This window comes from Meriones unguiculatus, chromosome 10 (genome assembly GCF_030254825.1).
Source record: "Meriones unguiculatus strain TT.TT164.6M chromosome 10, Bangor_MerUng_6.1, whole genome shotgun sequence".
Taxonomy (NCBI): domain Eukaryota; kingdom Metazoa; phylum Chordata; class Mammalia; order Rodentia; family Muridae; genus Meriones; species Meriones unguiculatus.
Genome location: NC_083358.1, coordinates 21,722,636 through 21,735,285, shown reverse-complemented (window position 1 = coordinate 21,735,285; position 12,650 = coordinate 21,722,636). Strand labels below are relative to the sequence as shown.

The 12,650-nt window shown below is 42.0% G+C and overlaps 1 protein-coding gene across 7 annotated transcripts in view; it reads left to right on the top strand.

Moving 5' to 3' along the window:
- The window catches only part of Dus2 (dihydrouridine synthase 2), a 39,986-nt gene that overhangs the window by 12,841 nt on the left and 14,495 nt on the right, over positions 1 to 12,650 (top strand). For 6 of the 7 annotated variants that reach the window (XR_009594567.1, XM_060392046.1, XM_021632290.2 and 3 more), the window contains exons 4-7: positions 3,052 to 3,143; positions 5,102 to 5,145; positions 6,443 to 6,503; positions 8,521 to 8,568. Coding sequence is in view for 6 of the 7 variants with exons in the window: in XM_060392046.1 (XP_060248029.1) it covers positions 3,052 to 3,143; positions 5,102 to 5,145; positions 6,443 to 6,503; positions 8,521 to 8,568 (245 nt within the window). In the remaining variant the exon portion in view is untranslated. The remainder of the gene's footprint in view (positions 1 to 3,051; positions 3,144 to 5,101; positions 5,146 to 6,442; positions 6,504 to 8,520; positions 8,569 to 12,650) is intronic. The other variant, XM_060392048.1, reaches the window with a different exon arrangement.

Sequence of the window (12,650 nt, the reverse complement as noted above, 5' to 3'; positions counted from 1 at the left end):
ATCTTCCATAGGATCTGAGTTCAATTTCCAGTACCAACATGGTAGCTCACAACTGTCTATAACTCCAAGATCTGACACCTTCACACAGACAGACATGCAGGCAAAACACCAATGCACATAAAATAAAAATAAAAAAAAGAAAATAAACTAAGTAAATAAATTTCAGTATTACTGGGCCTGAAATAGTAATATATGCCTGTAGCCTCATCAGTTTGTCAGGAGGATTAGGAATCCCAGGCCTGTTTTTGAGGCCTTGTCCAAAATAAATTTTAGTATTGCAGATCTATATAACCTAGAAAATAAAATGCCCCAGAATCCCACACCTAAGTGAAAACCACAAAAGGGGACAGTGTATGTCCCCTATGCATACAATAATAAACTGTGTGTACGTAAATGTGACTTTTTATGTCCGTCTTTCCGCCCCAGGGCATTCTGCCTCACATACTGCTTTGCCACTTCCTTTTCTGCTAGGACATTTTTCTGTGTTAGAAACTATGGGTGACTATTACCAGAAGGGGTGTCCTCAGCTCCTTAATGGGATTTTCCAGTATTTTGCTGTTATAATGCTGCATTATAAGCACACCAGTTTTGTATGCTTCTTAGACATTTTCCTACCATCTTTGGCTATCACTGTCAGGAATCAACTACCTTTCTCAGCAAGTCATCCCTTTACCCTACCTTTTAGAACTGTTGTTGGATATTCAGCAGAGAGGACACCCAGATAGGCGTTTAAGCCAATAGAAAGTCTTTATTAGCCAGCCAGTGACTACACTGGGTGTTTGGGATTTCAGTGTAGCCCTGAGCCTTTCTCAGAGTGAGCTTTTAAGCACAAAACCATGTGCTGGAGTGACATAATTCAGGTAACAAGAACAGTTAGCCAGAAGCAGAACTACAGAAGCTACCAAAGCAAGATTAGTACATTTAGAGAATTTTCTGAACTGTGTATGGACTTAGATGGATTAGATCTTTGTTGTGGTAGGTAGTACTGTCTATGTGCTAAGTTTTACAGCCTGAATGGTTCTTCCATCATGGAGTAAGTGGTGCTAAGTTTAACTGCTATCTGTTCAGTGCTAGGATGTTAATAATAGCTTTCATTTGTGGATGTGCTTTACATGCTTTAAAGAGCTCCTGTAGTCTTAAGATAGTCTTTGTCATAGGTGTATTCGATCATCTGCCATGTTGGATCTTTTTCTTGTAGTAATCTTCTTTGATTTGAAAGTACTCTTTATTAGTACTTACTAAAGAGTAAATGAAAAATTTATATATAACTATTTTAATATGTAACTTTAAATAGTATATATAACTATATATAAAACTTTTAATATATAACACAGCATGTATATGTAAACATATACATCACAGTCAATAGCAGTATAATTTCATGCCTGAATAAAGGTTATCCAGGGCTGGGGATACAGTTCAGTGGTAGAATATTTGCCTACCATGTGGGAGGTCATTGAAAAAGACAAAGAAAGGCTGCCAGCTGTAATATACACCTGTAATTCCAGCACTGGGAAGGCAGAGGCAGGAATGTCCAGACTTCAAGACTTGGGCTACACAGGGAGACCCTCTCTCAAAAAGAAAAAGAAAGAAAGGAAACAAAAAACAAGAAATAGAAGAAAATTTCTAATACATGTATTTTGTCCCTTAAGCTCACCTCAGCCTTTTTGTAATTAGAAATAGTATTAGAGTGGTAGACAAATGGGTCAGTGGTTAAGCACACAGGCTGCTCTTGCAGAGGACCCAGATTCAATTTTCAGTACCCTCATGGCAGATCACAACCATCTATAACTCCAGTCCCAGGGGATCCAGTGTTCTCTCTGGCCTTTGAGGGCAGGAGGGACACAAGTGGTACACAGATACGCATGTAGGCAAGACATCCACACCCATAAAATACAAATAAAAATTTTTAAATGAAAGGAAAGAATCAGTGTTAGAAACATTGCACAGTACTTTATCGCTATGCTTGGAGCTCTTTATTTCTTTATTTTTAAGGTGAATTTTTTTCTGTGTAGGCCTGGATTTCCTGGAACTCAGTCTGTAGACCTGTAGTCTGGCCTTGAACTTAGAGACCTGCCTGCCTATGCCTCCTAAGTGCTGGGATTAAAGGCATGTGCCACCGTCACCCAGCTCTTGGAGTCACTTTAAACAGTGAGAGTACCAACATAAAACAACAACAAAAAGAATGCCACGAAAGGCACTAAATGTGACTTTTTTTTTTCTTTTTAAATTTTGAGACAGTGTCTCAGGTAGCCTAGGCTGGCCTTGAACTCACTGTATCTGAAGATGAGTATGAACTGTTGATCCTCCTTCCTCAGCCTTCCATGTGGTGAGATTACCAGTGTCACCATCATGCCCAGCTCTGAGGGATACTATAGTATGAAAACAAACAAGACGAGTATCCCTTTGTTTGACCTCAGCTGGGAAAGTCATTCAACTTATTTTGTTATATTTTATCTGTCTATGACTAACTAGAAATATTGGAAGTATTGATATGCAGGTCATAAATAAAGAAGTGAATTTACAAACATTGTAACTTCAGGTAATAAGAAAGGTCGGCTGAAATGCGGTCCATCTCCACTCATGCTACTTGGGCACTACATAATTAAGAAACGATAACTTGACATCTGGCATTTCTTCTGGCATGCAGACACACATACAGGCAGAATACTGTATGAATAATAAATATTAAAAGAAGAAATTATAACTTTGCTGAACCTTAGACTGCTACTTTCTAGAGCAGTTTGGGCTCAAGTTTCACATATGTTTCTTTCTCCTAATTAAAATGCTAATGGCATTTAAAAAATTACAGAACATTAACTGTAAACATGTCATTTATCAAATAATTGTAAAGTGAACTACCATCACTCTGAAAACACACCATCATCAGCAACTCAAAAGCTTCCCAAGAACATATTTCTGTCTTTAAGAAGAGTATGTGTCTAGAATCCAGTTTCCCTTCCCAGGTTGTAGTTTTGCTGTGGCTTCCAAGGCTTAGGCTGGGTTGAACTTGCATCTTAGCTGTGTGGTCAAGTGTCTGTTTTCTTGCAGAGGTGCTTGGCACAGTGGACTTCGTTGCTCCTGATGACCGAGTGGTCTTTCGTACCTGTAAAAGAGAACAGAGCAGGGTGGTCTTCCAGATGGTAAGAAACACCTCCCACCTCAGTGGCTAGAGTCCTTCTCAGGCTCCCTGTTCCCTGAATTTCCCAATTCCTGTTTATGTCTGCCATCGTTGAGTGCCTGTAATAAGCTGGCCAGTGGTGGCCAGTGGTGGCGTCCTGTAATTGGCTTGAACATTTTTCAGAGATTTGTTAGTGATTGGGCTCACTGTTGGGGACTGTGGAAATTAAGCTGTTGCAGTCTGTTCATGCCACCAGTCTCAGACTTATGAATTAATTATCTGTTTGGCATGACTTCTATATTATGTATTTTTAATCCTTAGGATTGATTATCCTGGCCAAGTGTTTGTTTTTATGTAGTACATAACAAAGGACTTAGGTTGTCCTTTTCTTTCTCTTTCTCTTTTTATTTTTGTGTGTTTTCAAGACAGGGTCTCTCTGTATAGTCCTGGCTGTCCTGGAACTTGCTCTGTAGACCAGGCTACATAGAGGTCCAGCTGCCTTTGCCTCCTGATGCTGGGATTGAAGGCATGCGCCACCATGCATGGCTGGACTTAGGTTTTCTAAAGAGTAGTTAAGATATATGTTACATAGGTAATTATACTATAGCTTTTCTCTATTTTTTTTTTTTAATTTTCTTTTATTTTTTTAATTTTTTTTTGAGACAGGGTTTCTCTGTGTAGTCCTGGCTGTCTTGGAACTCAGTCTGCAGACCAGGCTGGCTTCAAACTCAGAGATCCATCTGCCTCTGCCTTCCACGTGTTGGGATTGAGGTGTGTGCCACCACTGCCCAGCTACCTTTTCTCTCTTTCTTTAGGTATAACTTGGTGGTTTTTAGGAGTAGCTCCTGAATGATGCATTTAGATACTTTAAACATTTGATAACAATGGATAGACAAAATACATCGTAAAATGTTAATTAAAGAATTGAGTGATGGGTATCTTAATATGTGTCACAGTTTTTTTTAAAAACTTTTTAGTGTGTATGTGTGTGTGCATGTGTGTAGGTTAGAAGTTGATGTTTGGTATCTTCCTTGATTGCTGTCCACTCTGTTGACTGAGGGAGGGTCTCTTGCTGAACCCAGAGCTCGCTGATCTGGCTAGTCTAGCTGGCCAGCTTGCCCCAGGGAGCCTCTGTTTCCACCTCATGAACACTGAGATTATAGATAGGCTGCCACTCTGCCTTTTTTTTTTAATAACGTTTTATTACATTGCTTATTTGTGTGTGTGTGTGTGTGTGTGTGTGTGTGTGTGTGCATGCATGCATGCGTTTATTCCATAATGCATTTGTAGAGATAAAGGGACAACTTGCAGGAATCAGTTCTCCTACCTTCTCCGTGCTAGGAATTGATCTCAAATTGACATTTTTGGTAGCAAGCACGTTTACCCACTGAGCTGTCTTGCTGGCCCCCACCTGGTTTTTATGTGGGTACTAGTGATCTGAACTCTGACCTTCATGCTTGCACAGCAAGTACTTTATCTACTGAGCCACCTCTTTGGACTCTGAATTTATTTTGTATTTTATTTCATTTTATGTATGAAAGTAACCATGACATTAATGATATTTTCTAGGCCTTCCAAGTTCATCTTTTAGCATTGTTGGTGAACAAGGCTAGTGTACTGGTCTCTTTTTTTAAGAAGTGTGTGTGTGTATAATTTTATTTTATGTGTGTGGTGGGTGTTTTACATGGATGTATGTGTGTGTGCCATGTATGTGTCTGGTGCCTATGGAGGTCATTGGATCTCCTGGGACTGGAATTATAAACTTGTGGGTGCTGGGAATCAAACTGGGATCTTCTAGAAGAGTAACCAGTGCTTTAAACCGCTTAGTCATCTCTCAGCCCCAAGTGGGCCTGACTTTTACACTTGCTGGTACATCCATATGCATTCATGTACGTATGTGTGTAAGATACCAATAGGTGTGTTTGTCTACATGTGTGCACTTGTGTCAAGACAGGTTGATGTAGCTTCTTGTGTTCCCAGGGGACTTCAGACGCAGAGAGAGCCCTTGCTGTGGCCAGGCTTGTGTAAGTTCTTTCCTCCTTGGGAATGCCTTGTCTCTCCTGTAAGCTGTGAGACCTTCATGTCTCTAGCAACCCATCTTTTGCTTTCTAGCCCCTTTCTGTTTTCAGGTGAAGGGTATTGGGTTTCTTTCTCTGTGGTATCTGAAGGCTAGCCTGGGACTCTTGTCTTTCATTACGAGATAACATTATGGCAGTATCTTAGAGATCCTCTATATTGAGCCCCCGTTTTAGTGTTTACTCATGGGTTTCCCTTCCCAGGGATTCTTCTGGGAATCCTGAAGCTTTACCCTTCATGAAGTGTAGATAAGGATCCATTTCTTGCCGAGCCAGCGGTCAGGAGAACAATACATGGTTGGAGTGATAGCCTTTGGAGTTTCAGCAGAGCTCAGCTGGAATTCTGCTTTGCTGGTTGCCAACCGTGTGAACTTAGGTAACTTGAGAACTTGGTTCTCTTATTTATAAAATGATGCTTACCAACCTCTGCCATTATAGGAAACAGCAAATGAAATAATGTATGTCGTGTCTTCCCAACATGTGGCACACCATGAGTGCTTCACACGAGTGCGTATTATTGATGACAGTCAGAGTAGGAAAGAACTCAGGCCTTAATTGCTGTAAATCAGACTGCTATAAACCAGTGGATAAGTGAGGGTCCTTCTATATCCCAGAATTATTTGGAGTAAACCAATTGTGCAGCTCAGCAAATGAAGCTAGTCTAACATAAGGATCACGAGCACCACCAGTACTACCACTTCTTCCTCCTCCTCTTCCTCTTCCTTCTCTTTTTTTTATCTTATGTAGCACAGGTTGGCCTCAAACATGTGATCTTCCTGCCTCTGTTTTCTGAGTGCTAGGATTACATGTGTGTGCCACCATACCTGGCTCAGTTTAGTAACTTACAGAGTGTGAGCACTGCCGATGGCTCCGTGCCCATACCACCTTTCTACATTGACAAATGGCTTCCACTACCCCAGTCAAAACAAGAGTCTTAGGATGGAATTCAGGGTCGCTGAGTATTTGAAATAGCTGACACAACCCTCAGAGTAGTAAAGTCCCCTACATCCAGATTACTATGGATGTGGATTCGTTATGTCTTTCTTCTGGGCTCAGCTCACATAAGGCAGTTGCAGCTGGGAGACAGGCTTCTTTACTGATTTTCAGCTTTTGTTGTTGAGATTTTCGTGTGTTTCACGGGCCCAGGAGGCCGAGGGGATTCAGGAGCTCAGAACCCTTTAACGCTCATCTACATTCTTCCCTCAAGTAGAATGTTTACTACCTTTTCTCTTTTATGCTTTTCCAGAGAAAATGATGTGGCTGGTATTGATGTCAACATGGGCTGTCCAAAAGAATATTCCACCAAGGTAAAGTGATTTCTTTATATTCCTTGTAATTATACTGTGAGGAGTAAATGAGGCTAACTATTACAGCACCTGGCTCTGAGCTAGACCCTGTGCTGGACGAGAAAGATGATCAAAGGGATGTTATTAGGCCAGGTATGGTGGCACACACTTGTAATCTGAACTTGCAAAGACCAAGGCAGGAGGATGATGAGTTGGAGGCTAGCCTGAGCTATAGGATGACCTTGAACTTCTGGTCCACCAGTGCTTACCTCCCAAGTGTTGGTATTATAGGTGTTACCACCACATTTAGTTTGATGAGATGCTAGGGATTGAACCCAGGACTTCATTTATGCTAAGCAAGCATTCTTCCTCTCCAGCTCACTCACTTTATTCCTAACAAATTCAGACCTTTGCAGATCCTATGGGTCAGCAAAACTGGCTCAGTGGGTAAAAGTGCTTGCCACACAGGCCTGATGGCGTGAATTCAATCCCTGAATCCCACTGTGGAAGGAGATAATCAGCTCCTAATTTTGTCCTCTAACCTTCATACCTATGCTGTGGCATGCACATGCCCCTCCCCACACACCATACATACACACAGTAAGAGTAAATAAAATTGAATTTATAATGATCCTCCGTCTAGGGCTAGAGAGATGGCTCAGCAGGTAAGAGTGCTTGCTGTTCTCTTAGAGGACCTGGCTTCAGTTCCCGGAACCAAGTCAAACACTCATAACCACCTGTGACTCCAGCTCTAAGAAACCTGAACCTTTTTGGGCTCCAAAAAAAACCCAAAACCAAACAAACAAAAAAACATGCCTACACATGTGGCATACATATACATGAACACATACATGCTTGAAAAAAAAAAGCTCCCCTTTATATTTCCCACCCATGATTTATTAAAGTAACTCATAGCAGCTAGATAATCTAGTTTACAACTGTAATCTTTGCTCTCAGGCTGAGGCAGAAGGATTACCATGAGTTCAAAGCCAGCCTGAACTCATCCAGGATTATATAACATAATCCTGTATCAACAGAACAAAACACAACGTAATTCATACTATTTCTAATACTTAAAAGATATAAACAATTTTGAAAAAAAAAAAAAAAGCAGGAAAGTTATGGGTAAATAAGCCTATCATCGGGGCTGGAGAGATGGCTCAGTGGTTAAGAGCACTGTCTGCTCTTCCAAAGGATCCAGGTTCAATTCCCAGCACCCACATGGCAGCTCACAACTGTCTGTAATGCCAATCCCCAATTCCAAGGGATCTGACACCTTCACACTAATGCACATAAAATAAAATTAAATAAAAAAAAAAAAAATAAGCCTATCATCAAGAGACAGCATCTGGTAGGAGTGATGGCTCAGCAGGTAAGGGCACTTATCACCAAGCCTGATGACCTGAGTTTAAACTGCAGTACTCACATGTGGAAGGAGAGAACTGACTCCTGTTAGCTGTCCTTTGATCTCCAAAACACACACACACACACACACACACACACACACACACACACACACACACTCCTGAAAAGTTTTAAAAGAGAAAGAAAGAGCCATTACTGTCACTGAATTGCTATTTTTTAATAGACAGGATCTATCTGTGAAGTACAAGCTAGATTTGAACTCACCACTATGCAATAGAGGCTGGCCTCAAACTCTTGATCCTCCTGAATCAGCCTCCTGAGTATGTATGCCACTCTGCTCAGGTGGACCTTTTGTCTTAAGGACACAGTAGATGGTGGGCTCAGTTTGCTATGACTCTGAGATTTTTTATGGGGGTGTGAAGTCCTTAAAAATAAAATTTGCAGTGCCCATTTTTAGGTTGATACATGGTTTTGCAAATAGGGCGAGAGTGAGTGTTTTTAGGGTTCATCACATCCTGATTCCTGATGGGATCTGTGGTGTGCACAGACAATGCTACCTTCCTCTGTGGTTAGGGAATAACAGTGTCTAGTGGGCCATGGCTACACTGTGTTGCCTTACTGTGGTTATGACCATCTCCTAAAATCATTAGGTCTTCTCTGTGCTTCTCCTTAGGGAGGCATGGGAGCTGCTCTGTTGTCAGACCCAGACAAGATTGAGAAGGTAAGTGACAGTACAGTCCTCAGACATGCTGTGTCTCTGCCCCTAGTCCAGATTCACTGAAGTCTCCCTGGATCCTCTGTTTTAAAATTTGTTTATTCTTAAGTGTATGGGTGTTTTGCGTGCATGGAAGTCTGCACCGTGTCTGCAGTGCCTGAAGGTATCACTGGATCCTTGGGAGGTGGAGTTACAAGTGGTCATGAGCTACCTGATGTGGTTTCTGGGAACTGAACTTCAGTCCTCTGCTGGGAACCCTTCAGTTAGCCTTCAGTGCTCTTGATTTCCATAAAAGGTATAGATAGGGTCACGTTCCCTGAGAGGCAGAGGGCCTGAGAACTGGGATACAGCCTCCTCTATTTTGACACTTTCCCTTCCAGGATGATCACTCTGGATAAGGCAAGCTCAAAAGTTTGTGTGTAAAGATGGCCAGGCCTCTTCTAGGGGGCTGGATGAGCGTAGCTGGGTATCCCCTGCATTGATCATGTAGAAAGGGCATCACAGTGTACTTCCCATCCCTTACTCCTCACCCTTTCTTTTTTAAAGAGATTTGTTTATTGTTTATTTATTTTTAAGATTGACTTATTATTTATACAATGTTCTATCCACATGTACACCTGCACACCAGAAGGGGACACCAGATCTCCCTTTAGATGGTTGTGAGCCACCATGTGGTTGCTGGGAATTGAACTCGTTGACCGCTGGAAGAGCAGCCAGTGTTCTTAACCGCTGAGCCATCTCTCTATTCCTATTGCTTATTTATATATTTATTATGTATTTGGTATTCTGCCTGCATGTACACCTACATGCCAGAAGTGGCCACCAGAACTCATTGTAGATGGTTATGAAGCCACCATGTAGTTACTGGGAATTGAACTCAGGACTTCTGGAAGAGCAGCGAGCAGAAGCTCTTTTAACTTCTGACCCATCTCTCTAGCCATTCTTTTAATTTTTTTGTTTTTATATTTATTTTTATTAATTACATTTATTCACTTTGTATCCCCCTGTAGCTCCCTTCCTCCTCCCCTCCCAATCCATCATCCCTCCCCCTTCACAACCCATGCACCTCCCCCAGTCCACTGATAGGGGAGGTCTTCCTCTTCTTCCTTCTGATCTAGTCTGTCAAGTCTCATCAGGAGTGGCTGCATTGTCTTCCTCTGTGGCCTAGCCATTTTTTGAGATGGGGTCTTGCTATATAATTCTGGCTGGCCATGGTACTTGTTTTGTAGATCACACTGACCTTGAACTCTGAACAATCCTCCTGCCTCATCCTGTTGAGTACTGGGATTCCAGGAGTGTACCACAATGGCCTTTGAGAACAGACCAGGCCAGGGTTATATGAGGCAAGCTGAAGTTAGTCTCTCTTTGTTTTCCATCCTTTGCAGAGTATACAAATGGGCTTAATGCAGGCCAGGAGATAGGTTGGCATTTGATACCCAGTGCTGTGGTCTGTGTGGGCAAATGTGGTTAACAACTTTCCCGAAGCACTACTTTTCTTACCTAATTTATCAGCTTTCACCTTATTCCTGTATGGGCTCTTTTGTCTTCCTTTTCCTCCTCCATCCCCACTTCCTTGCCTGAGTTTTGAGCCTCCTGGTATTTCCTATAGACGTGAGTGACTTTGCAGTCAGATCCAACCAGTGAGAGCTGCTGTGGTGTATGCTGGATGTCACAGCTCAGTCCTATGTATTCATCATATCAGGGATCTCTGGGGTGGAGGGGGATCACTATGCTCGTATCTTCTTTTCCTTTGTTCAGCCTCAGATAATGTTCCTTTAATCTATTGTTATATAATGCATCTTTGCTGTTTATAGAATAGTGTCTTTTCAGTGCACATTACAGTATTATTTCATTTGTTCTCAAAGTCCTTTGAAGCAGACATGGCAGGCATTTGCACTTTTTCGCTTTCTCTTTCTCTCTCTGTCTGAGACAGTGTCTACTTGTGTTGCCCATGTTAGTCTCAGACTCCTGAGCCCGAATAATTCTCCCGTATTAGCACTATGCTTTAGTTTCGTTTCTAATTCTGTGAAGGCAACTTAAAGAGGGAAGGATTTTTTATTTGTTTGTTTTGTTTTTGTTTTTTTGGGACGGGGTTTCTCTGTGTACCGTTGGCTGTCCTGAACTCGTTTTGTAGACCAGGCTAGCCTTGAACTCACAGAGTTCTGCCTGCCTCTGCCTCCCTGAGTGCTGGATCAACGGCATGCACCATCATGCCCAGCTAAGAGGGAAGAATTTAATGGGCTTATACTTACAGGGGGATAAGCATCCATCATGGCAACCAGTGGAGGCATGGCAACAAGGTAGCAGGAGCAGGAAGCTGAGAGATCATATTGGGGACATTTCTCCTTTAAACTACCACATACCACCAGACCACTGTTATTGTTTGGATTTAAAAAAATTAAACTAAAAACCCAAACTAAACAAATAAAAACCTACAACTGAAGTTTAAATAGATAAAAATAGAATAGTATATTGAAGATGACTTGTGTGTGGTACATATATACTTGAAATCCCAACAATTGGGAAGAGGAGGCAGGAGCATCAGGAATTTGATGTCAAGTTGGACGTATAAGGCCTTGTCTCAAAAGACCAAAAAACTCAAAACAAAACAAAATAAAAGGGGGATGGAGAGATGGCTCAGAGGTTAAGAGCACTGATTGGTCTTCTAGAGGTCCTGAGTTCAATTCCCAGCAACCACATGGCAGCTCCCAATCATCTATAATGACATCTGGTGCCACTTTTCTGGAGTGCAGGTGTACCTGCAGACACCACATATACATAATAAATAAATAAATCTTAAAAAAAAAACAGAATAAAAAAAACAAAACAAAGCACAGAGAGAAAAATTGCTAAAGATCCTCTTTCAAATATGTAGCAGACAAAGCCAACTTCAGAGCTATAGTTCTGTGGCCCCTCACCATAGCATTAGTGACACCTTGTGCTAAAGGCCACTGTGGTAGTTTGTAACTTTCTAGCCACAGTTCAGTAACCAGCTGGACTTTAGAGCCTGCAATCAGATGCCCCGTGCAGAATGGAGGGCAGAGCTGTGGATCTCAGAATGGTTTCCACACTTGTGTAAGGAATGCCTCAAAGCAGGTTATGGTTCACGTGTGTACATAGGAGTTTACCCTATTTTACTGACTTCTTAGGCCAAAGATACTGGCTCTGACCCTGCCCCACTTTAATGAGGCTCATTTGGCAAGAGGTAGCAGTGAGGCAGTCCATCTCAGGAGCTTACTTCATTCTGCTACAGTCACATGGGATTTAGCTCATGGAAGGGAAGTTTCAGGCTTCCACAATGAAGTTAGATGTGAATTAGGAATATGGAGCAGGATTCCACTGAGATCTACACTGTACTGGCAAGCTGGATAATGGCTAAGAGCTCTTTGGGTACTTTGAAAGTTTTCTCAAGATAAAGATGCTCATGTAGGGTCAAAAAAAATTTGGAACTACATAATGATTGTGGCTTTACCACGTGAATAACGGAATCAGTTACACTTAAAAGTGTTTAAGCAAACCATGATAGCATACACCTTTAATCTCAGCACTTGGGGAATGGGGCAGAGACAGGTGGATCCCTGAGTTTGAGACCAGACTGGTCTACAGAGCAAGTTCCAGGACAGCCAGGGCTGCACAGAGAAACCCTGTCTCAAAAAATGGGTCGGGAGGGAGGAGTAGCAGGCACTTACATTCTCAATCAGTACTGAAGAGGCTGAAGCAGGAGGATTTAAGGACATCCTACACTATGTAAGAGAATCCAGGATAGTCTCAGATATACAGTGAAACCTGTCTCCAAAACCAAGAAGTTGAGGGTGGGACAGATCTTATAATGACAAATTTCTCTCTTCCCTCCCTCCCTCCCTCCCTCCCTTTCTGAGAGGGGATATTATGCATTCCAGGCTGGCCAGTGGATCTGTTGAGGCAAGTCTGCCTATGGGTAAATATGAATGCTCCTCACTCAGATATGGATTTTCTCTCTGGTCCTTTCCCTCCTCTAACAGGGACATGTGGCATGACTTAGATCCAGATGGCAGGGTGTCCATATTTCATGCTACCACCTGGCAAAAAGACAGCCTCAGGATGCCTGT